General features: G+C 44.3%; 1 protein-coding gene, 1 long non-coding RNA gene and 1 other non-coding gene across 3 annotated transcripts; 1 reads left to right on the plus strand and 2 right to left on the minus strand.

The window, feature by feature from the left end:
- Positions 1–5,067: 5,067 nt before the first annotated feature.
- Positions 5,068–11,181, minus strand: MAT2A (methionine adenosyltransferase 2A). The gene is made up of 9 exons (XM_002757555.7): positions 10,969–11,181; positions 9,167–9,244; positions 8,948–9,070; positions 8,582–8,694; positions 8,355–8,498; positions 7,966–8,184; positions 7,590–7,772; positions 7,299–7,432; positions 5,068–6,675 (listed from the first exon to the last, which is right to left on the minus strand). Exons 1-9 carry the CDS (start codon positions 11,057–11,059, stop codon positions 6,573–6,575), a joined length of 1,188 nt encoding a protein of 395 aa, XP_002757601.1. The 5' UTR covers positions 11,060–11,181; the 3' UTR covers positions 5,068–6,572.
- A 1,663-nt stretch (positions 11,182–12,844) lies between these two features.
- Positions 12,845–23,179, minus strand: LOC144579245 (uncharacterized). Its single transcript, XR_013526423.1, has 3 exons — positions 23,043–23,179; positions 13,143–13,239; positions 12,845–12,970 (listed from the first exon to the last, which is right to left on the minus strand). It is a non-coding gene; the product is annotated as an uncharacterized LOC144579245 (long non-coding RNA).
- LOC118147483 (U4 spliceosomal RNA) lies at positions 18,422–18,561 on the plus strand. Its single transcript, XR_004733943.1, has one exon. It is a non-coding gene; the product is annotated as a U4 spliceosomal RNA (small nuclear RNA).
- Positions 23,180–24,802: the final 1,623 nt, after the last annotated feature.

Genomic DNA, 24,802 nt, shown 5'->3' on the forward strand with positions numbered 1-24,802 from the left:
TGGCTCTTTGGGGGCTGGGTGTGGTGGCCTATACCTGTAGTCCCAGCACTTTGGAAGGCTGAGGGGGGCTGATCACTTGAGGCCAGGAGTTCGAAACCAGCCTGGCCAACATGGCAAAACCGATCTCTACTAAAAACCCAAAAGTTAGCCAGACATGGTAGTGGGAGCCTGTAATCCAGCTACTCAGGAGACTGAGGCATGAGAATCACTTGGGCCCAGGAGGCGGAGGTTGCAGTGAGATAAGATGGAGCCACACTGTACTCTTGCCTGGATGACAGAGCAACACTCCATCTCAATAATAATAATAAAGTGGCTCTTTGGGGAAAGCAGTTTAATGTACCACGATGAAAATAATAGCTGACTGTTCCTGAGTGTTTGCTATGTGCTAGACACCATGTGAGCAATGTTTCCTGCGTTACCACATAAGGCTGAGAGAGGCTGAAAATAATTTGCCCAAAGACATACAGCTAGTGAGGGATGGACTGATGAATTGACTTAAGGTCCTGCACCCTGCCACTTGTAATTTTAAATCACTGATAAATCTGAAATAATGTAGTTTAAAATGTTTCTTCTTAATCAGAAGTGTGACTTGATGATGGTCAGGTTGTAAATGCACACAAAGTAATTTATCTTCATTGCAATTTTGGTTTCTTCTTTGTTCCTATTTATATACACACAGTAAGTTTTTCACTAGCAGTTATGACAGTAGTCAGAACAGCAGCATCAAAATTAAATAAGATGATTGATAGATTTTCTCTAAAAAAAAAAAGCTTACTCTTTGGTATTATTCTAGCCTTTAGTGAGCAGACGGGGAGGTCAAGTAAGAATTAACCAAACTTAGTGAGGGATTAGGAAGTGCCTACAGACACTTTATAGGTTTGGGTGTACAAGAGTGATTCAGGAAGCTCCTCAGTTCAGTGAAAATTCAAAGGTTTGGCACTGAGCTAGGAGCTGAGAATGCAGGGTTATAAAAAAGTATCCCTGCTTTGGGAGATCATGGTCTTGTAGCAGAGACCAGTGGTAAATTGGCAGCCTCAGTAACTTCTTTTTGCAGGCTTCTCTTCCCATTCTCTCCTTCTCTCCTCCTTGGACAGTGTTCCCAGGGTTCTTTTTTGAGACGGAGTTTCACTTGTTACCCAGGCTGGAGTGCAATGGCATGATCTTGGCTCACCGCAACCTCCGCCTCCTGGGTTCAAGCAATTCTCCTGCCTCAGCCTCCTGAGTAGTTGAGACTACAGGCACGCACCACCATGCCCAGCTAATTTTTGTATTTTTAGTAGAGACGGGGTTTCACCTTGTTGACCAGGATCGTCTTGATCTCGACCTCGACCTCGTGATCCACCCGCCTCGGCCTCCTAAAGTGCTGGGATTATAGGCGTGAGCCACTGCGCCCGGCCCCCCAGGGTGCTTTCCTGAGCAACTGCCTTTTGACTATACATGCTGCTGCTGATTGTGGCTACTCCAAAATTTCCGGTTTTGCTAGATTTCTTTCCTGTGTGTCCTAGACTTATAGGTGTAAGTTTCACCTTGATTTCACACAGGGCTGTCAAGCTCAGTTCATCCTAAACTTACATTCATCCCCAACTCAGTCTTGCTTATTCTTTATTGAATGGCTCTGCTCTATACCTTAACCAAGCTGTTATCAGTAGGTCATCAGCCTTGACTCTTCCCTTTTCCTTACATTTCTTATAGTTGCCAAGTCCCATTAATTTTACCTCCTGGATATCTCTTGAATCTATTTTTTTTTTTTTTGATTGAATCTTGCTGTCACCCAGGCTGGAGTGTAGTGGCGAGATCTCAGCTCACTGCAACCTCCACTGCCAAGGTTGAAGCGTTGAATCTTTGTAAAGACAGGGTTTCACTCTTATCACCCAGGCTGGAGTTCAATGGTGCAATCTTGGCTTACTGCAGCCTCAGCCTCCCACGTAGCTGGGACTACAGGTGTATTTTTAGTAGAGACGAGGTTTCACCATGTTGGCCAGGCTGGTCTCAAAGTCCTGACCTAAAGTGATCCACCCGCCTTGGCCTCCCAAAGTGCTGGGATTACTAGGTGTGAGCCATAGAGCCCAGCCAAATCTGTTTTTATCACTATCTAGATCTATCAACTTTTATATTATATTAGCATCTAATTAGGGATAGGCAGGACAAGGAGTTGTCAAGCAGATTGGGCCCCCTTGTGCTGAGGAGGCCAAGTGAGGTTTGGTGGAAAATCCCTTATTCATTCAAGGTATTCTATGGGCAAGCAATGGCTATGACATAGGGTCCCCTGATTATTTTGTAAGAATGGGGGTGGGGGCCGGGTGAGGTGTCTCAGGCCTATAATCTCAGCACTTTGGCAGGCGGAGATGGGCAGATCACAAGGTCAGGAGATTGAGACCATCCTGGCCAACATGGTAAAACCCTGTCTCTACTAAAAATACAAAAATTAGCTGGGTGTGGTGGCATGCAAAGGTAGTTCCAGCTATTTGGGAGGCTGATGCAGGAGAATCGCTTGATTGCAGTGAGCTGAGATCACACCACTGCACTCCAGCCTGGGCAACAGAGTGAAAATGTCTTAAAAAAAAAAAAAGGCCAGGCCTGGTGGCTCACACCTGTAACCCCAGCACTTTGGGAGGCTGAGGTGGGTGGATCACCTGAGGTAAGAATTAAAGACCAGCCTGACTGACATGGGAAAAACTCTGTCTCTACTAAAAATACAAAGTTAGCTGGGCGTGGTGGTGTAAATGCACAAAAAGTAATTTATCTTCATGCGTATAATGCCAACTAGTCGGTGGGCTGAGTCAGGAGAATCTCTTGAACCCAAAAGGTGGAGGTTGCAGTGAGCCAAGATTGTGCCATTGCACTCCAGCCTGGCAACAGAGTGAAACTCCATCTCAAAAAAAAAAAGAGTAAAATAAGAATGGGGGTGGGAGTCACGTTGATTTTCAATCCTTTTGCAGATCTTTTCTCATAACAACACAATAGAAGATACCTTGGCACTGTGTTTGCCAAACTCACTGTACCTACTTGACTGGTAACAAAAGTCCCAAGAGTTCCTTGGGAGGAGACACTTGCAAAAGTATTTTTCTTAATATGGACAAGGATAACGCCTTCCTCCAACTGTTAGTATAACTACCATCTCTGACCAATTTTTCCAAGGAAAATGCTGGGATACGGTGAGGTGGAAAGAATAAGTGATTATGTAAATCCTGGTAATAAAAGCTGTTCAGTGGGGAAGAGTTGGGTTCCAACTGTAGCCAATCTAAAAATGGGCCAAGGGCCTTTTATCTAAAAGGCTTTAGTGTTCATCCTCCTTATTCTCTATCCTGAGCATTTGAATCTTTGCCCCTGATGGGTATCCATCCCCTTTGAAACTTTTTAGGAAGGTGGGTAATACAGACTTTTCAACCGAAATAAGACATTCCCTTAAGTCATACTTGATGCTTTGATTCTTAACTATTTATAATCACCCTTATTCCTTGTTATGCTTTCACTCCTTTGGCTCTGTTCTCCCTAGCCTGGTTAATGTTCATCCTCCACCTTCGTTTCCTTTAAGATACTTTTTTCCCCTAGGCTAGGCAGAACAATACTGTATTCCCCAAGCTCCTTGAAGACTGGGGAATCTTCATTTACTTAGCAAATACTAAACATAACCTTAAAGCAGTTACTTTTTGAAAACTTCTCTGATGCTATTCTACCAACTTAGAGGCATCTATTGATGCTCATTACCCTAATTTAGCCAGTATGTTTATCTGCAATGTATTGGCATCTAAAAACTCCTTTATGAAACTGCCAGACTTGTTCTGGAGCATTTCAATATGCAAAATTCAGGTTCTCAAGTTGGAACAAGGCTAATTGATAAATCTGCATAGGATTTAACCTTACCCTCCCCCTATTTCCCAACATATTTTGAAATGGAGTCTCACTTTGTTGCCCAGGTTGGAGTGCAGTGGTGCTATCTCAGCTCACTGCAACTTCCGCCTCCCAGGTTCAAGCAACTCTCTTGCCTAAACCTCCCTAGTAGTTGAGATTACAGGCACCTGCCACCACACCCAGCCTAGAGTTCCAAGTTTTTCTTCTGAGACGGAGTTTTGCTTGTTACCCAGGCTGGAGTGAATGGCGCGATCTCAGCTCACCGCAACCTCCGCCTCCTAGGTTCAGGCATGCCCAGCTAATTTTTTATATTTTTAGTAGAGATGGGGTTTCACCATGTTGACCAGGACGGGCTCCATCTCTTGACCTCGCGATCCACCCGCCTCGGCCTCCCAAAGTGCTGGGATTACAGGTGTGAGCCACCGTGCCCGGCCAATGATTTCCAAGTTTTTAAGCCTCCATGCTAACAGGTGCAAGCGTTTCTTGATTTACATTTGTAAAACAAGAGTAAAAAGCTGGACCACCATTCAGATGCCACAAGAAATATAACTCCTAGGTTCAAGACCAGCATGGTCTATGGATTTTCTACACAACCTGTGAAATGCAAAATCAGCATTTTCACTGTAATAAATTTCATTTGTATATTTATCTCTGCAAGATAGACTAGAAATCACATTTTATAACTTCCCAAACGGGAATATGAAACTACAGCCCTTAACACCAAGTTCATTATTTTAATAAAATGTATGTAGATTAGGCTTAAATTGCCAGGACTGGATGGACAGTACTTCTTCCAGGCTAATACCTTTATTGGTTTTTATGTCTTCAATAGTTTGAAGCCCTGAATATTAGTTGAAAACTCAGAAATGCCTGCGTCAACCAGGAGTATCAAATCTTGCTTTTACTGCATTGTAAGCCTTTAAATGCCTACAGTGGGTCTAGGGATTGAGGTGATTTTCCTAATACAGCTAAGATTACAATTCAGGGTTAAAGGTACACATATAATATTCTCAGGTCATATGATACCATTCTTTTAAGATGTGGAGTCTCACAGTCACCCAGGCTAAAGTACAGTGGCTTGATAATGGTTCACTACAGCCTCCAACTCCTATGTTTAAGTGATCCTACTTCAGCCTTCAGAAGTGTTGGAATTATGGGGCATGTGTACTGTCATACATGGGGCCCAAAGCACTTTAACAATAATGAAAAACAGAGTTAAGGTAGAACCTAGCATTTTATTTAGATCTTCATTAAACTGTTGGAATTGAGAACCAGACATACGTAATAAACCTCCAAAAATAGATCCTGAAAGGCACTTTCTGCTTAGGGCAAGCAGTCATGGAATAAGCATGTAAACAAGCTGGCTTCTCTGTACCACACCAGCCAAGTCAGCTTTCTCCATGGCCAGCCGCACCAGCTCTGCCCTCCCTTCTGTTAACACCAGCCAGACCCCCTGTAGGTCTAACCCAAGGTTTTTCTGTAGGACACCTTGGCCTACCTGGGAATGCTGGAAACATGTTAAAGGAATCATGGTGTTGAGAGAGAAAAAAAAAATCTTTTAAAAGCTGCCATCTGAGGTGATGGCTTCTCTGTACTTACGCCATACCCCAGAATACAATAAATAAGCAATTAGAAAACGTTCAAGTATGAAGGGATTTTTCTCCTCCCCGCCAAAAGCACTGCCCTCTGAAGGAAGCTGGTTTCTCTGTAGCTACACCAGCTGTTCAGAAAGCTCATTGGACCTGGTTTTGAAAATAAAACAAAGTTAAAACCTTGGGAGGAGTTATTGTGCAGTGTGGAGTACTCAGGCTTTCTTATAAAGAAAAAAAAAGTTATCTGGTACCAAAGTGTGCAACCTACAGACCCTCAGGTACTGCCCTGTGACTTCTCTGTATGACATCACAAGGCTGCCAAGTGCCTGTTTTTCTAGAACTAGGAGTTGGTGAGGTTTGGCTAGTGCTGAAACCATGCATAGGATTGGTTTACTAAATTAAAACCTTATTACGTACGTCCTCCAAAAGACAGCTGAAAAGTGGAGAGATTTTGATTTGGTGCTGTTAGAGGTGGCAATTAAGAGCATAAGCACCAGGGAGATGGTTTAATGGTAACTGCCTTTTTTTGATGTCAGGCTAGAGCTCCAACTGGGAACTTGCGTTACATGCAAGATTGATTGGATAGGGAACACTCCCTGACAAAGAGCTACATAATTAGAAATGGATCAAGTTACAGGGAGGATAAGGGGAAGGCTTCACATTCATAATAGAGCTCAAGACATTACAAATTCATGCTGACAGGGCTGTGGCATTGCCAGACAGAGGCTATAAGTGGAACTACAAGTACTTTACGTGCACATTACAAGGACATTTTCAGCATCTGGTGGGAAAGTCAATGCAATTAGGACTTTGGAGCGTTGGGTGATAGGGCACAAAGGTTCAATTTCAAAGCATTATTTACTACAGTGTTGTTTCTAGGCAGTTACATGGATCACCTATGCTCACTAAATTCATTATAATGGTGAACAAAACACCTAGGGACAGAATAGCAAGCCCAACTTACAGTCCCCCACAAAAGCTAAAATTCATGTCATTGACTAGAGTGACTGCAACTGTCAGGAGCTGAAAGAGGACAGAAAAATTTAGGAAGGAGGGCCCTTTCCCTCAGAGCTTGAAGGCTTCTCTGTAGCCTACGCCAACAAGTCTGGGGAAAAAAGGCTAACACTTTCAATATTTAAGCTTTTTGGGCACTTCCCATGGGAAGCTGTCCCTACCAAAGTGGCCATAGGCTGCAGTCCTCTGATAAATTGGCTTCTTCAGATCCAGATCCCTGGAATATACAAGTCCGTAACTTAATATGTAGCATTAAATTAAAATAAAGCAAAACAATCAGCAAGACTCATTTTCAAGAGCTCTGGCAAATGAGTTCTCTGGGATATGCTAGGAAAAAAATTTGTGGCAAAAGTGTTACTTCCCTGGTGTCCAAACTCCTTGCACAGTCCTTATTAGTAACTATAGTTGTTTTTCCATCCCTGGCTCAACAAATGTGAAAACTTCATTATTCTGAGAAATTTCAATTGTCAAAAAGCTCATCTGAGATCACAGAATACTTACCAAGGTCCCCGCTGCCCACACCCTACCATGGTTTTTACATTATAACAAGCCTTGAGCAACCCACTTTAGATTTCTTAATGTAAACACCCTTAGGTAAGAAGAGCACAAAGCTCAAATATCAAAACTGGAAGATTCTCTAGGGTGGTTAGCCTAAGCCATGGAGCACCATAATTTAAAATTTCTCAAATAACTAAGGCAGCAGTTCATAACTGTTCTAGGAATTAAAATATATTCCCATTTGAGAAGCCTTCCTTCACACCTTTACCTCTCAGACTTAAGTATATATACACATACCCACACCCTCAATACTTGACTAGCAATAGGCTTTACCATCTTTACCTGACAATGACCCCAGGGCGGAGATCGAAATTCTTCTTCACAATCTCTAATAGCTCTCTCTCACTCTTCTGAGAGGTACCATAATGGAAAATGGAGATAGATAATGGATGAGAAACTCCAATAGCATAAGAGACCTAAAAAGGATTCAAATGTCCTAAGAATCAGTGATTGAAAAGACCTGCACACTTGTATAATACATTGGTATAAAACAAGTAGTTAAGTGGATTACTACTAAATACCCTCCCACTTAGAAGACTTTAAATCGCTCCTGTTATATAAAAGAGTATATACCTGAACAAGAACCCTCCGGCACAGACCTCCTTTAACAAGGGATTTTGCCACCCAACGAGCAGCATAAGCAGCTGAACGGTCGACCTTGGTATAATCCTTTCCTGAAAAGGCACCTCCTCCATGAGCACCCCAACCGCCGTAAGTGTCCACAATGATTTTCCGTCCAGTCAAACCAGCATCACCCTGAAATTACAGGATTTAAGTTACTTTATGCCTAGTGCCTTCCAAGAAGTGGATTAGGTTGCCTATTCTGAATTCACCCACAAATATCCTCCGACGATTCACATGTAGGTTTCAGAAAGCCTAGAAAAAATGTGGTAGCCAAATTTTTAAGTAACCATAAAAAATCCAGTAAAATGCAACAAAATGACATTACCTGAGGCCCGCCAATAACAAATCTGCCACTTGGCTGTAGGTGATAGATTGTATCCTCATCAAGGTATTTTGCAGGCACAACGGCTTTGATGACTTTCTCCTTTAGGGCATCCCTCATCTCATCAAGACAAACCTCTTCATCATGCTGAACAGATATAACAATTGTGTGGACTCTGATGGGAAGCACAGCACCTCGATCCTGCATATACTGCACAGTAACCTTGAAGACAATACAGATTATCAGAATAGTCTACCAAACAATAGGTTTGTATTCATTTCTCTGAGTTACAATACAGTAAAACAAATGCTTTTTCAGTTGGCTATTATCAAAAGTATGGATCTTCTACACTGATATAATAAATCAAACAACCAAGTTTTATAATTACTTACTTGAGTTTTAGAATCAGGGCGTAACCAAGGCAAAGTGCCATTACGGCGTAGTTCTGCCAGTTTGGCATTAAGCTTGTGTGCCAAGACAATGGTCAAAGGCATACACTCCTCAGTTTCATCAGTGGCATAGCCAAACATCAAGCCCTAAAGAAGGAAAAGTCATCAATGTGATCAAGCTCCAGAATTTCATGTTAGAAGAGATTAAAACAGCCGCTACACCAAGATACCTGGTCTCCAGCACCAATGTCTTCTTCATTTCTGTCAAGATGAACACCTTGAGCAATATCTGGTGACTGTTGCTCCAAGGCTACCAGCACATTACAAGTTTTGTAGTCAAACCCTATCAGCAAAAAACACAACGTCTTGTTTAGGTCATAGAAGTATCTCCTATTTACAGCAATTATTTTGAATTCTAAACACTGAAGAAATCAAATATACCCAAACCATCAGACCTTTTAGAGAACGAACAGAATAGAGCATAAGAGTATAGTAAAACACAGTGGAGTTTAGGATTAGCAGGAACATTCTAGGAGTTTCTTCAAATCTCACTAGCTGCTATCTAGAAAAAAATGAGCACAACTATTAACACAAACCTTTGGAAGAATCATCATATCCAATGTGTTTAACAGCTTCACGAACCACTTTCTGGTAGTCAACAGCAGCTCTGGATGTAATTTCCCCAGCAAGAAGGATCATTCCAGTTTTAGCAACAGTTTCTAATAAAAAGAGATTCAACTCAAGTATCACTTTTATAAAAATAATTTTTATGCTACCTTTCCACCAGTTAATAAGCAAGCACATTATCAACCTACCACAAGCTACTTTGGCATCAGGATCCTGTTGAAGGTGGGCATCAAGGACAGCATCACTTATCTGGTCACATATCTTATCTGGAAAACAAATTCCTGTGTCAATTTCTCCAAACGAAGAATGTATGTCAAGCTCCCTCCCTGCAACTACTTGGAAATGCTTAATACATCTTAATTCATTGTATAAGCACTTTACCCCTATAATTCGAAGTTTGCATTATAAATCTAACCACCCATCAGAAAGGTGAACCGTTAGTCCAATCTCTTAAAACAGCATTTGCCCTACATCATAATCAGCTCCACAACTGTACCAAACCCCTGTGCACCTGGGGGTCTAGTAGAACTGAGGCCATAGGTAGGCCAGTCTCCCTTATCTTAAGGAGCATTATAATGAGCAACAACAGAATTCAATTAATTAAAGGAAAGGCAGTCTGTAACTAAAACGGCAATTACTTGATTTTGTTAGGAATTGCGCAGGAAACAAAAGCTTAACAGTGTAGAAAATGCTTAAACATATTCCGAATCCTTGTCCAACTTCTCCCTGCTGTATCTGTCATTAGAAGGGAGAAGGAACAAATATCCCTCTAATTAAAGTTCATTTGAATTTTCATAACCACCCAAAATAGAATCCAAATATAACGTACAAGTCAGACTAGAGGATCAAGTTTTAACAACTGGTCAAAGTTTTAACAGCTGTTAAACCAGTTAGTAATGGTTAAAGTTTTGTCAGCTGTTAAACCAGTTAGTAAAACTTTAACTGGTTTAACAGCTGACCTTCAGCACCCACCAATATCCTGGGTTTTGTCCTCATACCACTAAGTTACTCGTGAGATTTCATCATAGGCACAGTAGACTGACCAGACCGTAAAGCCACCAGACTAGATAGCTACTGCGGTCATCCTAAGGGCAGAAACAGCCTAAAGAGCCAAATAATCATCTTTACTAGCAAATATGTTCAGGCTGAGATTTTCAGTTCCTGGAAATAGCTTTACTCTTTCACGTGCCCAGTTGATCCCCATGATGGCGGTTGAGCGGACAAAGCCTCAAGCGAAGTAAAACCCTGCCTAACGGTAAGCACCAAAGACTTTAAAAGGGAACCCAAAGCAATGGCAGTTCCTAATTCATGCTTCCCATCCTTTTCACATGGGGTCCAAATAAGGACTGCCTTCTCGGACATGAGCTATATTTAGTCAGAGGCTGTCACCTTGAAGACAAGGCCATATCCGCCGAAGGGCATGTGCGTATTCTCCAGCGAGTGGTCAAGACCTACCACGGAGGCAGTGCAGCCAGACGATGTCGCGAGGCATAGGCCACCCACACCCCCCTCAAACCGAGCGCCCGGGAGGCCCACGGCTCCCCCTTGCCCAGATGCCACATGCGGCAAACACGTGGTCACCGCTGCAATGCGGGGCGCGCGCTCCCGAGGGCCGGACGCGAGCACGCGAGGCGGGTCGCCCACTCCAGGTTTGTCTGATGGCAGGGCCGGGAGGGGTTAACAGTGCCCTCCCTCCCCGGCCAGAACACACCAGCGGCCGCGGCCCCCGCCCTTCTCGTTTTCTGGAACCTTCCGCATGCCGAGGCGCGCGGCCGAATGGGAGGGGTAGGGTGGTGAGGGGAGAAGAGGAAGGGGAGGGGGAAGAGGAGCGGCGGCCACGCGCCCGGCCTTGGAGACGCCACGAGGAAAGCGCGCGGTCACCCTTCTTCCCACCATCAGGCGGACGAGGACGACCACCAGCCAGCCGGACCTCGGCGCTGCCCGCTGCCCTCTGCCCTGCCCCACGCTTTGCTCCAGGCCGTCCCCTCACCTGGGTGGCCTTCCCCCACCGACTCTGAGGTGAAGAGGAACGTGCCCTCCTCGATGAACGCCTCGTGGAAGCCGTTGAGCTGCCCGTTCATGTTGGTGTTGGTGTCGATGAGTGGAAGTGGCGTTGAGAAGAACAGCGGCGAGGCGGCGGCTGCGAAGTGCGCAAGCAATGGACAGCGACCTACTCAGAGCAAGCGGGCGGCGCGGAGCGAACGAGACGACGGGCGGCGCGGCCCGCTATTTATAGAGCAGTGCCCGCGCGCGCCCGGCTCGGGTCCCGCCCCTCGGCGCCGCCCGCCAATGCACCACTCGCGCGGGGGTTGGGAAGGAAGGGCAGCGCGCTCCAAAGAGGCCGGGCTGAACCATTCTGCGCGGCTGCGGGAGGGGCCGAGACGGTCCGGCCCTTCAGAGACCGTTTAGCCATCTTCAGCAGCTAGAGCCTGGGGAAAGTGCAGATGCGAGGAGGCTGAGAGTTGTGCCCTTCCATGTTCGATGTGGGAGGAAAAGCGACTGGGGCTTGCTGGACTCGCTCCCCTGTGCTGTGACATGGCACCTCCCTTCCGACCGTTGGCTGGGATAGCTGTCCCGGAGGTCGCGTCCCCCGGCGGAGGCGGCGGGAATCGCAGAGGTTTTGTGCTCCTGCTGGGGTCTTTCTGGCCGCCCCGCCTCTAGATGCCTGGTGACAGGGAGCCCGTGGCGGTCGGCCATGTGAAGGTGGCCATCTTGGCCGGCCAGCGAGGGCTCCTCACGGCCTTCCCTCGGCGTTCCCGCCCGGCTCGCTGCCGGCGCCGGGAAATCTGAGGGGCGTCGGCCCACCTTCTAGTCGTTTCCTGGTGAATGGCTCTGCTGAAGATGGCCGGAAAGCAGATTAATGAGGGTGTGCCATCGATTTAAACAATCGCCCTCCACCCCGCTTCCCTGCGCTAAAGTTTCTGAGTAACCCCTACCCTTCTTGCTTCGTGGACTTAAAGTGGAGGCTGCGCTCCAGCCTTTCCCCCAGAGAGAAAGGAGGCCGCTCCCAAGGCCGTCCTTGCCCTGTGGCCTTCCTGTGCCTTCGAAGGGGGGTAAAAATCGATGTCTCAATCCTCTGCTCGGGAGAATATGGAACGATCATTTCTTTTTTGGTGGGTGGGAGCCATTCACTCCCTTGAATGTGCTTGGGCAGCTCTCTCGACGGCGTGAAATAGGCTGCTTCATGAAGCTTTCACTTTAAAGTGTCCACCTGCGTTTGTCCCAGTTTTTCCCAATAAAGGAATTATAGACAGAGGGAAAAAGAGCAAAACAAAACTTGAGCCGGCAAGGAGTGGGAGTCAGGAACTGATGTCGAGGAGTCCCGTTTGAAGGGAGCCCGCGTTGAGGGCGGGGGTCTCTGCCGCTGGTTCTGGGGCTGGGCCTCCGTGCAGGTCTGGTCAGGGGCTGGTGGCCTGGTGGCCCTGAGCGGAGCGCAGGACAGGAACGCCGCGTTTAATGACGTTCTCAGGGAACGGCCTGCTCTTAGCATGGGATGCACTTTACGCTGGGGAGGTGAAGGAGACCCCTAGTAACAGCCTCCAGCTGCGTACTGCCGGAAGAACGAAGTGCATTCCCAAGAACAGTCCTTGCGGCGGGTGCGGGAGGAAAGGTGGGATATGCTAAAGGCTCACCGGGAAACAAAGGAAGCACTTGGGCTGTGCTGGGGGCATCGACAAAGAAGGTAAAGAAAGGGCTCATCCCCAGACTCCCTGGCCAAGTTCAGGGTCGCTCAAAGCCGGCAGCAAGAAAAGGTTGGACCACAGAAGAGACGTTAGATCATGGTATTTTTATTTGTTGTCTTTTGCTTTTCAAGCTAACCCTTGGTGGGAAAGTAACTGTATGAGACTATCAGGTTTTGTTTGTTTGTTTGAATGTTATCTCATTTTTTTTTAAAAAGCAGAATGCCAGTTTATGACAATGAGTAATAAAATTGTCAACTGGAACAAAATGCGTGTGTAGGCTGGTCAGTCCATTACTCCCAGAAGAAAAATCTGTATGGGAAGCCAGAATATAATTAGGAGGTTATTTTATTAATAGGGAGTCAGAACAAGGGGCGTAAAGTCAATGATTGGCTCATTAAATCCTGATACCCCTATGCTCCCAACTCCATAGTGGGGCTAGGCCTGCCAAGGAGATGAGAATCAGCTGTACGTAATTGCTTACCTTACGTCTCTCCCTTGTGAATACTGTGTAGGTGTAATATGGTGGTTAAGAGTAGGGGTTTGGAGTCACAGCCTCTCTATGCTTCAGTATCCTCATTCTGTAAAATTGGAATATTAATAGTATATCATAGGATTGTCTCAAGGATTAAAATAGTACAATTAGAGTCTTTAGCACAGTATCTAGTACATAATTTTTAAAACTGTAAGCTGTAAAAAAATTAGCTATGTTTTCTGTGAATTACTTTTCAGTGGCTTTCAATTTCTGTAGGATTCAGACTAAAATCTCTACATACTCTTAAAGGCCCCAGTGTGATTTGGCTGGTACTTCTGCAGACTTATCTTGTGCCACACTCCCCTTTCTATTTTAGATTTTTTTTTGTTAGTTAAATTTATTCATTGCTCAGTATCAAAACAAAGCAGGACACATTTATTTTATATTATTCGTATTGCCCCTTCCTCCCTTCCACAAATATTTTTTGAGCACATCTGTGAGGCAGACCCAGGAGCAAATGCTATGACAATCCTGGTCTCTGCCTACTCGGTTCTCTAAATGCAGGGAGATGCCTGGCTAACTCCTTCTTATCCTTCTCACTCCAGCTCAGCTACCACTTCCTAGATGAAGCCTTCATCTACACAGATTTGTCACAGGGGACTGTGTTTTCTTTCATGGTACTAAGTGCAGTTTAACATTATAGATTTGGTGATTATTTGATGAAAGTCTCCAACTCCCAGTTAGGCTTGTAAGCTCCATAATAATGAAAAGGTGGCCTGTTTTGCTCAAGCTTTGTTACTAAATGCTGGGCACACATGAGGTGCTTTAAAATGTTCAAGAGGGAGAGAGAAGAAAGGAAGGGAAGGAAACAAAAGGCAAGTGAATATAAAGATGGCAGAAGGAAGCAGAGAAATGAGAGACTCTGACGATCATCATGTGAAATCCATGGAAAGAGGTCCTGCGTTGTTTTAGTCGTAAGTATTGTAATTAATAAAATTAAGACTTCTTTGCTAACGGGGAAGCACATGGCATCCTGTTCTGACAGGAATAAGATTGCTGATTTCATAGATGAGTGTCCTAAGGGTGAAATAAACCAGGAGAATTATTGGTTTATTTCCTGTTTATCATTAATGAATTTGTGAAGTGTTGTAAAGCACATAGAAGAAATCTAATCACTGCCTAAAGGCTCCAGATGTCTGAAGTCAGAGAACATAAATGTAGCAGTAGTCCTACAAAAAAGGCAAAGTTGGGATTGGATAAAAATGATATTTGTGACTCAAACAGCAAATAAAACAACTCCTTATCATTCTGTCAGTCAGGGAGAGAGTTCCAGTAAGTAAAAGAGAATATTTGCAGTGTAAGAAACTGTTGATGTTGGCAGGAGAAAAGAGGAAGGTGACAGTAGGAATAGCAAAGAACAAGTGAAGGTGTGGAGAGATTGAGAAGGAGCTCCTAGTCTGTGAGGCTTAAGAGCACCTTCTATGTGAAGACAGGTCAAGAAGAAAGAAATGTAGGCCACATGTCTCCAAATTTGTGCCAATCCTTTAGGGCCAAAGTTTAGCTATCTCAGATGGCCTCAGAGGCAAGCTAGCTCTAGTGAGATCAGAAACAAGTACTATGCAAACCCCCTCATTATTAGGCTTTTTGAATTTTGTTTTTATTTATAAGTTTTTGTCTTTTGATACTTAAAAATCTTTTTACGGTCCCAATAAAAAAGTTCTGAATGGAAGGACAGATATGGTACAGCGAAGTAGATGCTGAAGGAGATAATAATACGATGACAATAGCTATACTTTATTGTGACAGGCCCTGTTGTAATATCCACTCCTCACAACAGCTCTATTTCTCTTCCTGTTTTACACATGAAGAAACTGGCATGTTATTCGTCCATGTCACACATCAAAACAGTAATGGAGTTAGGGATTTGAGCCTGATCTGACCTCTAAATTAATTCCCCTTCTTATAGCCAAACAGTAATTACTGCATACTCCCTGAGGTCATTAATATTAACAATTTGGTTTATATCCTTCCATTCCTTTTTTTGTGAACACACACACCTATATACCTTACGATTCAGAGAAACATGGATTTTTTTTTCTTAAAAATTTTTATGACTGTCTCTCCAGGATACTATGTAGCGCTGTAAATTATTTTGTTCTCTTTTACTGTGGGAAAATATACACAACATAAAATAAATAGGTAGCTCACCAAGAAGAAAATGCACATTATAATAAACATGAAAAAATGCTCAACCTCAATGACAAATGTGATGTTAATATATATGTTTCTGTCCTTGGTTCCTGGCTCATTACTCCCGTAGCCCTTGTTATACAGTCTTTTGTTATAAACGTTGAGTTAGGACTCAGGAGCAGGCCTCGGGAAACAGAATCTCTCTGACTTTCTCCTGCCTCGCTTTCACCTGCCTCAAGGCAGGACTCTAATCTTGCCCTGCTTTCTGATTGTGGGTCATAAGACCCTCATTCCAGATAGGGTCCTGCCCCACACCCTGGGACAAGGAATGCTGAGGTCATGAAGCTTCCATAAAAACCCAAGAGGACTGTGTTCAGAGAGCTTCTGGAGATTCGAACACGTGGAGGCTGGCAGGAAAGTGAATAAGAACTCATCCACGTGCCAGGAGGGTGGCGTACCCCAACTCCGTGGGAACAGAAGCTCCTGCACTTGGGACCCTTCCAGACCTTACTCTATGTATCTCTTCATCTGGCTGTTTGTCTGTATGCTTTAAAATAACCAGTAAACATGAGCAAGTGCTTCCCTGAATTCTGTGAGCCACTCTAGCCAATTTTTTTTTTTTTTTTTTTGAGGCAGAGTTTAACTCTTCCTCCCAGGCTGGAGTTAAGTGATGCAGTCTCAGCTCACTGCAACCTCTGCCCCCAAGTTCAAGCGATTCTCCTGCCTCAGCCAGCGAGCAGCTGGGATTATAGGCACCTGCCACCATGCCTGGCTAATTTTTATATTTTTAGTAGAGATTGGGTTTCACCATGTTGGCCAGGCTGGTCTTGAACTCCTGACCTTAGGTGATCCACCTGCCTTGGCCTCCCAAAATGCTGGAATTACAGGTGTAAGCCACAGTGCCCGGCCCACTTTAGCAAATTAATCAGACCTAAAGAGGAGGTGGTGGGAACAACACCTTGAAGCTTGTTGGTGAGAAGTTCCAGAAGCCCAGACTTGTGGCTGATGGGAGAGGGCAGTCTTGTGGGACTGAGCTTTTAATTTGTGGGATCTGTTGCTATCCTGGTAGATAGTGTTGGAATGGAATTGAGGGACACCTAGTTGGTGTCTGCTGCAGAATTGATTGTTTGCTTGCTGATGGGGAGAAGTTTTCACATATTTGGGGGTCACAGAAGTCTTCCATGTTGATTGTTGCTGTGTTGGTGTGAGAGCAGAGGAAAAACACAGTTTGAGCATTTTTCTGAAACGAAGAAATGCATTAGGGTTGGGCACAGTGGCTCAACCCTGTAATCCAAGTATTTTGGGAGTCTGAGGTAAGTGGATCCTGTAAGGTCAGGAGTTTGAGACCAGTCTGGCCAACATAGTGAAATCCCCATCTCTACCAAAAAATACAAAAATTAGCTGCGTGTGGTGGCACAGGACAGCAGTCTCAGATACTCAGGAGGCTGAGGTGGGAGAATCTCATGAACCCGGGAGGCAGAGGTGCAGTGAGCCAAGGTCATACCACTCGCTCCAGCATGGATGACACAGTGAGAACTTATCTCAAAAAAAAGAGAAGAAAAGAAAGAAGGAAGGAAGGACAAAGGGAGGGAGGGAGAGTGGAAGGGAAGGAAGGAAGGAATTAGGCTGGGCGCTGTGGCTTATTGCTGTAATCTCAGCTCGTTGGGAGGCCAAGGAGGGTAGATTGCTAGAGCTTGGGAGTTCAAGACCAGCCTGGGCAACATGGCGAAACCTCATCTGCCATCAAAAAATACAAAAAATTAGTCAGGCATGGTAGTATGTGCCTATAGCCCCAGCTACTCTGGAGGCTGAGTGGGAGGATTGCTTGAGCCTGGGAGGTGGAGGCTGCAGTGAGCTTAGAATCTACCGCTGCACTCCAGCCTGAGGGACAGAGCAAGACCCTGTCGCAATTAAATAAAAAAAGAAATGAATTCCTTTGTACAGTGAGCTTCGGAAAAACTAGGCGCATGGAGGTAGGCAGAAGAAATAATCTAAATAATAAAATGCTGTGTCTCTAGCTTTCCCTTTAGTGTGGCTTCTGGGGCAGCTTTGATTATGTGAATGGTACTTTCCTGAATCTCTAATGGTGCAATTCATGGGGATAGACAGGATCCAAGCAATAGGATTCAGATCTCCCTTTTTCCTCAAGTATGGATGAAGCTCTCTGGATTTAGTGAAGTTTACCTGTGGCCGAAGACAACTGCTTACCAGTGACTCTTATAAGAGTCACTTACGAGAGCGACTTGTAATGGTGAGACAACTCTCACCATTTCTGTTACCATTTAGTCCAGCCACTTGTCTGTTCTTTACAGCCAGGCCTCTTTTCATCTGAATCATCAATATCTTTGTTGGGACAGGGTGAAGCCATTTCTGCTATCATGTAGACTTACCCGTTTGCCATCCTCAGCTTTCATCCGAAGTCTGGTGCCATTCCCAACAATCAGTGTATCATTTAGGGATCTTCATCCAACCCTTTTGGTGGGCACATACCCACCTCTTGAAACTGGACTTGGTTTAACCTGCCCTGAACTCAAGGCTGCCCCTGGATGATTGCCAGCTTTGTCTTACTAGTACAATTACTTACGTACTTTTGTTTCCATCTCCAGCTTTGCTTGCTTGGTACCATGGACACCTGAGCGTTTCTGATATATCTTTTCATCTCTGATTTTTCTTTCCTTTGGATCACTGCATTTGGACTCATCTCCCAATAACTGATACCTGATTTGGCCTCAGGATGCTTCTATTTTAAATTGCCTCTACCTCCATAGGCAGCTAAAGGAAGATCCTGTCCCATGCCCTGGGTAATTGAGGATGTTGGGGTAGAAGTACTGAAGAACTCCTGTATCCTTTATCTCTCCTGGCTCCGCTCTATGGGAGGATGCAACCACTCCCAGAGCAGAAAGTGCTTAAGGACAGAGAATTCTGATTTGGTGGGGGCAGTTTGGAACGTGTGCCCCTGCGCTCAACGGTGATGCCATCACAGTTCACAGAGATATTACCTGCTTGCCAAGGTTGCCAAACTTTGATAACTTTTCAGTCTTGTGGCCACCCACTTCTCCAGGAAGTTTAAGTAGTTTTTGTTCTTAAAATCCCACTTAAGCTTTGTGCAGTGGCAGTTAGTAGCCAATGAGGTTTATCCAAGGCACGATTATTGCTAATTGAAAACTTTTCCCAATACCCTGCCATAACAACTTGCAATATAGTCCGCATTGGCAATTTTTGACAGTCTCTGCAGAGACTGGAAAAAAAAATCCCACTTAACTGAAAAAGGCAATCCATGAAGGATAAAAATATTTTGTAAAGAGGTTTTGGTTTATCTGTACTCTGCAATGAAAGACCTAACAGAGGAAAAGATTAGAAACCAGGCCATCGTCAGTGTTTAGTGAAGTTGAGATCCTCTCAGCTGCTGGAGAACAGAGTTCTAGACTTCGTCCCCAAAGTTGGCCTGGAGCGATATCACCCTTTGTGTGCAGTCCTGCCGGATTCATGGCACTCATTACAAAGAAGGTGACCTGGCAGAGTGTTTACCCAATATGTCCCTCTGGAAGGATCCTTTCCTCTGGGCAGGTTTCTACATTGGTACCCTCCTTCCAGGATTCCAGCTGGGTTGGAGATATCAACCCACATATCTTGGATTCGATTATTTGCAGATAAAACCTGGCAACATTAGATTAACAGATTAGACCTGTTTCTGGAGTCCCTTGGCAACTGCAACAGCTAGGATTCAGAGTAGCGGACAACCTTTCTCAGGTAGGTGATCCGGAGGAACAGGTTGTGGTTTCAGTCCTGTCTGGACAGTAGAATCAACTAAAGCACTTTAAATCAACTAATGCCTGGATCCCATCCGGGACCTATTAAATCAGTATTTCTCGGTTTGGGACAGGGCATAGGTATTTTGAAAAATAAACCCACATGATTCTAATGAGCAACTGGGGTTGAAAATTACTGGGCTAGCAGTTGTTTCTGCTATGACACTGAATCAATAATCATAACCTTATACTTTCAAGAGGCCTATAAGATTCATTTAATGGTCAGGCACTGTGACTCATGCCTGTAATCCCAGCACTTTGGGAAGCTGAGGTGGGTGGATTGCTTAAGGTCAGGAATTCAAGACCAGGTTGACCAACGTTGTAAAACCCCATCTCTACTAAAAATACAAAATTAGCCGGGCGAGATGGTGGGCACCTGTAATCCCAGCTACTCGGGAGCCTGAGGCAGGAGAAGAGCTTGAACCTGGAAGGTGGAGGTTGCAGTGAATGGAGACCACACCATTATACTCCAGCCTGGGCGACAGAGCAAGACTCTCAAAAAAGAAAAAGAAAGATGCATTTAACCGAAGAACAACTTAATGAAATAAAACGACAAGACAAGAATAGAGAAAAAAGGATGAAAAGGAATGAGCAAACTCTCCAAGAAATATGGGACTATGTGAAAAGACCCAATCTACGTTTGATTGGTGTACCTGGATGTGATGGAGAGAATGAATCCAAGCTGGAAAATACTTTTCAGGATGTTATTCAGGAAAATTTTCCCAATCTAGCAAAGCAGGACACTATTCAATCCCAGGTAATACAGAGAACACCACAAAGATATTCCTCAAGAAGAGCAACCCCAAGGCACATAATCGTTAGATTCACCAGGATCGAAATGAAGGAGAAAATACTAAGGGCAGCCAGAGAGAAAGGCCAGGTTACCCATAAAGGGAAGCCTATTAGACTTACAGCAGATCTCTCAGTGGAAACCCTACAAGCCAGAAGACAGTGGGGGCCAATATTCAACATACTTAAAGAACAGAACTTTCAGCCTAGAATCTCATATCCTGCCAAACTAAGTTTCACAATTGAAGGAAAAATAAAATCTTTTATGAACAAGCAAGTACTCAGAGATTTTATTACCACCAGGCCTGCTTTACAAGAACTTCTGAAAGAAGCATTATACATAGAAAGGAACAACTAGTATGAGCCTTTCTAAAAATATACCAAAATGTAAAGAGCATCAACATAAAGAAGAATTTACATCAACGAATGGATAAAATAGCCAGTTAACATCAAATGGCAGTAACCCTAAATTTAAATTGACTAAATTCCCCAATCAAAAGATACAGCCAAAACCTAACAGTATATCCAAAGATACACAAAGACTCAAAACAAAGGGTTGGAGAAAAATGTACCAACCAAATGGAGAGCAAAAATAAATAAATAAACAAAAAGCAGGAGTTGCAATTCTCACATTTGATAAAATAGATTTCAAAGCAACAAAGATACAGTGGTAAAAGGATCAATGCAACAATAAGAGATCTTAATACCCAGAAACATAAGACCCATAACGAGATTTAGACTCAACGAGACAGAAAATTAATAAGGATATCCAGGACTTCAACTCAGATCCGGAACAAGTAAACTCAATAAATATTTATAGAGTTCTCCATTTTAAATACCAAAAATATTGATCGGCCATTATTAATACCCATTTTTAGAATGAAGCAATATTCCTGTTCTCTCTCCCTCTTTTTCTTCCTCTTTCTTCCTCTCCTTCTCTCCTTTTCTTACTTTCAACATCCTAGTTCTTCACCTCTACTCAATACATTCCTCTGAACACCTGATTCCTTGTGATTCTCCTGTCCCACTGAAACCTCCAATCCATTAAAAAGAAAGAAAAAGAAAGAAAGAAAGAAAGAGAAAGATGCATTTAACATATATGATGAAAGTATTTTTCCTTCAGGACCATGGATAGAAGCAGGTGGGTTCTCAAACTTTAATGTATATGTGAATTACCTGGGGATCTCCTTATACTATGCATTTTAGCAAGATTCTCCATTTTGGACATGCTCCCAGGTGGTCCTCATCCTGCTGGACTATGAACCACACTTTGCATAGCAAGGATCTAGACCAGTAGTCTGCAGACTGGGATACAGTATCCCTGGGGCTACATGAAATCTTTCCAAAGTCTGTCCAAACATGGCTAGTTCTAAAGGAATTTCCAGATCTACAATTTCCAATCTCCCATTTCCAATTTCCAGATCTCCAACTTACATGTGAACAATTTTGAAAAACTGATCTGCTGGAGAATGGGCCTGAGATGGAAGAGGATGTTCTCTTCTCCTAATTCCCCTTTCATTGTTCTTTCTTAATGTATTAAAGAAAGGAGAATCAGACCCAGCACAGTGGCTCAGGCCTGTAATCTCAACACTGGCGGAGGTCAAGGCAGGCAGATCATTTGAGGCCAGGAGTTTAAGACCAGCCTAGCCAAGATGGCAAAACCCCATCTCTACCAAAAATACAAAAATTAGCCAGGCATGATGGCACTTGGCTGTGATCCCAGCTACTCAGGAGGTTGAGGTACAAAAATCACTTGAAACCAGGAAGTGGAGGTTGCAGTGAGCCAAGATTGTGCCACTGCACTCCAACCTGGGTGCAGAGCATGACTCTGCCTCAAAAAAAAAAAAAAAATAAACCCATAAAAATTTTAAGCACATCTATCTATTTAGACCCATCGAGAGAAGAGAGTGCTTCAAGAATTCAGCCTCAAATTGTTTAGAAACTGATCCGTCTGGATTTGTGTAAATGATTATAAAAGAGACAACTCAGTGTAGCCCAGGCAGGAACTTCATATGAGGCCAGGTCCAGGTAGCATGTGGAAATACTATCAAAAGTGTAATCACTCTCTGGTCTTAAACAACATGTAGATGCTATTTATCAGATATTTTGCAGGGTTTCTCCAACCTTGGCACTTTTGACATTTTATGCTGGATAATTGTTGTGGGAGGCTATTCCGTGTGTTATAGGATGTGTAGCAGTATCCCTGGCCTTTCTCCATTTTTTTTGACCTTTTTTAAATGGAGATACAATTCACATGCCATAGTATTCACCCATTTAAACTGCACAATTCAGTGGTTTTTAGCATATTCCCAAAGTTGTGCAACAATCTCCATCTAATCCCAGAACATTTTCCTCACCTGAGAAAGAACTCTGTACCATTAGCAGTCATTTCCCTAGTCCCAACTCCTCTGCTCCCAGCCCCAGGAAATGCTAATGAACCATCTCTATGGATTTACCTATTCTGGACATCTAATGTAAATGGAATCATGTAATATGTGACCTTTGGGTTTGACTACTTTAACTTTGCATAGTGTTTTGTTTTTTGTTTGTTTGTTTGTTTGTTTTTTCAAGATGGAGTCCACCCACCCTGTCACCCAGGGTGGAGTACAAAGGTGCAATCTCAGCTCACTGCAACCTCCGCCTCCTGGGTTCAAGTGATTATCCTGCCTCAGCCTCCCAAGTAGCTGGGATTACAGGGGCACGCCACCATGCCCAGCTACTTTTTTTGTTGTTGTTGTATTTTAGTAGAAATGGGGTTTCATCATGTTGCCCAGGCTAATCTTGAACGCCTGAGCTCAGGCAATCCACCCGCCTCAGCCTCTCAAAGTGCTAGGATTACAGATGTGAGTCACCATGCCCAGCTTAACTTGGTACAGTGTTTTTTAAGAGTCATCCATTTTGTACCATGTCTATATTATCAGTATTTCATTACTTTTTCTGGCAGTACTAAAAATAAAAATAGATATTAGTACCACCCCACACCCACCTTTCCAACTTGTGACAACTGAAAGTGCTCCTGATTGAGAACCAGCAAGATAGGGGTTTTTGCTAATGCTGGAGTTCATAATGCACAGTCCAAATTGCCTGTACTCTGTCTGGAAGGCAGCCTTCTTTTCATTACCTTAGAGAATTGGAATGAAGTTGTAGTCCCCTAAAAGTCTTACATGATGAAGCCTACAGCCCTGTAGACAGAGTGTAAGGCCCCTGTCTGTGGTCTACTACGGACTTGAGTCTCTGGCTCTGGCAGCAAGTAATCCCACTTGGCTTGGTTTTTGGACACTGGATGGAGGAATAAAGTAGGCAAGGAGGGATTGGTGAAACAGGTTTGAGCCTGCATCACTCCCACTGCCTGGGAGGCAAAGCTGTTAGCAGTGTGGAGATGGCCTCCCCACCTGAAAACTGAGAACACCAGCTAACTATTATGTCACACATGTCTGATGGAGTTGAGCTCATGCACCATCCAGGAGCATGGGAAGCATGTGTGTGGCCGTGACTGTGTGTCTGTATGGACCTTCATCTTTACTCTAGGGGCAGGACATACTTGCGAATGCTATCATCTGCTCCCCTTGCAGGTGGTCCTGTACCTGGACAGAAAATGACCCTTGTTGGACAAGCATCTGCTTGATAAAATTGCTCAAAACCTGCAAATATACTACACATGGTCCACTGCTATAGTGAAGTGCCAGCTCCCTGTACCCCAGTGACTCATAACTTTTTACATATCTGATAAAAGCTATGGCTCTCCCTAGAAATCATACACATGCACAAACATTTTATGTATAATTTCTGAAACTCAATCATATATTGCAAGTTAAGAATCCTTGCTAGGGCCAGGCACAGTGGTTCACGGCTGTAATCCCAGCACTTTGGGTGGCCAAGGCGGGTGAATCGCCTGAAGTCAGGAGTTCAGGACCAGCCTGACCAACATGGTGAAAACCCATCTCTACTAAAAATACAAAAATTAGTTGGACATAATGGGGGCACCTATAATCCCAGCTATTCTGGAGGCTGAAGCAGGAGAATTGCATGAACCTGGCAGAGGTTGCAGTGAGACAAGATTATCCCACTGCATTCCAGCCTGGGCGACAGAGTGAGACTCCCTCTCAAAAAAAAAAAGGTAAAATATACACAAGAGACACACACACCCCAACACATATATTGTGGATACTGCCACAGTCCCAGCCTAAGCTTCAGTGTCTTGAGATACTCTATATCCAAGGACAATACCTCCTTAGGCATTCCTTTAGTTTGACAATCTTACTTGGAGACTGGACTATACTCATGGTGTCTGCAGTCTGGCTGGGCCTTGAGAACTACCTGTTATAAGTTACCTGATGGGTAGCCCTTGGAGCATGGCCTGTGCTTACAGATTCTGTGCTCTCCCTGGAATCCAGCCCATGCCAGGCCTAATGCTGCCACCAATACTGGCACTGCCAGGCTCTGATCCTCTCCCCTTGGCCTCCTGCCATGATTTTTTTCCCCCCCAGATGGAGTCTCACTCTGTCACCCAGGCTGGAGTGCAGTGGTGCAATCTCGGCTCACTGCAACCTCTGTCTCCCAGGTTCAAGCAATTATCTTGCCTTAGCCTCCTGAGTAACTAGGATTACAGACACCTGCCACCATGCCAGGCTAATTTTTGTATTATTTTTAGTAGAGATGGAATTTTGCCATGTTGGCCAGACTGGTCTTGAACTCCTGACCTCAGGTGATTGGCCTGCCTTGCCCTCCCAAAGTGCTAGAAATACAGGCGTGAGCCACTATGCCCAGCCCATGATCTTAGTTTGACACCAAAAATGGCTGGGAGCGGTGGCTTATGCCTGTAATCCCAGCACTTTGGGAGGCTGAGGCAGGTGGATCACCTGAGTCAGGAGTTTGAGACCA

The sequence above is a fragment of the Callithrix jacchus genome, chromosome 14 (assembly GCF_049354715.1).
Source record: "Callithrix jacchus isolate 240 chromosome 14, calJac240_pri, whole genome shotgun sequence".
NCBI classification, from domain to species: domain Eukaryota; kingdom Metazoa; phylum Chordata; class Mammalia; order Primates; family Cebidae; genus Callithrix; species Callithrix jacchus.

Coding starts and splice junctions, on each gene's coding strand:
- MAT2A (XM_002757555.7), bottom strand. CDS start 11,059: ATGAACGGGCAGCTCAACGGCTTCCACGAGGCGTTCATCGAGGAGGGC. Junction 7,433..7,589: donor GCCGGAGGGTTCTTGTTCAG/GTATATACTCTT, acceptor AATCCTTTTTAG/GTCTCTTATGCTATTGGAGT. Junction 6,676..7,298: donor CGCCCTGGGGTCATTGTCAG/GTAAAGATGGTA, acceptor TGTATATTCCAG/GGATCTGGATCTGAAGAAGC.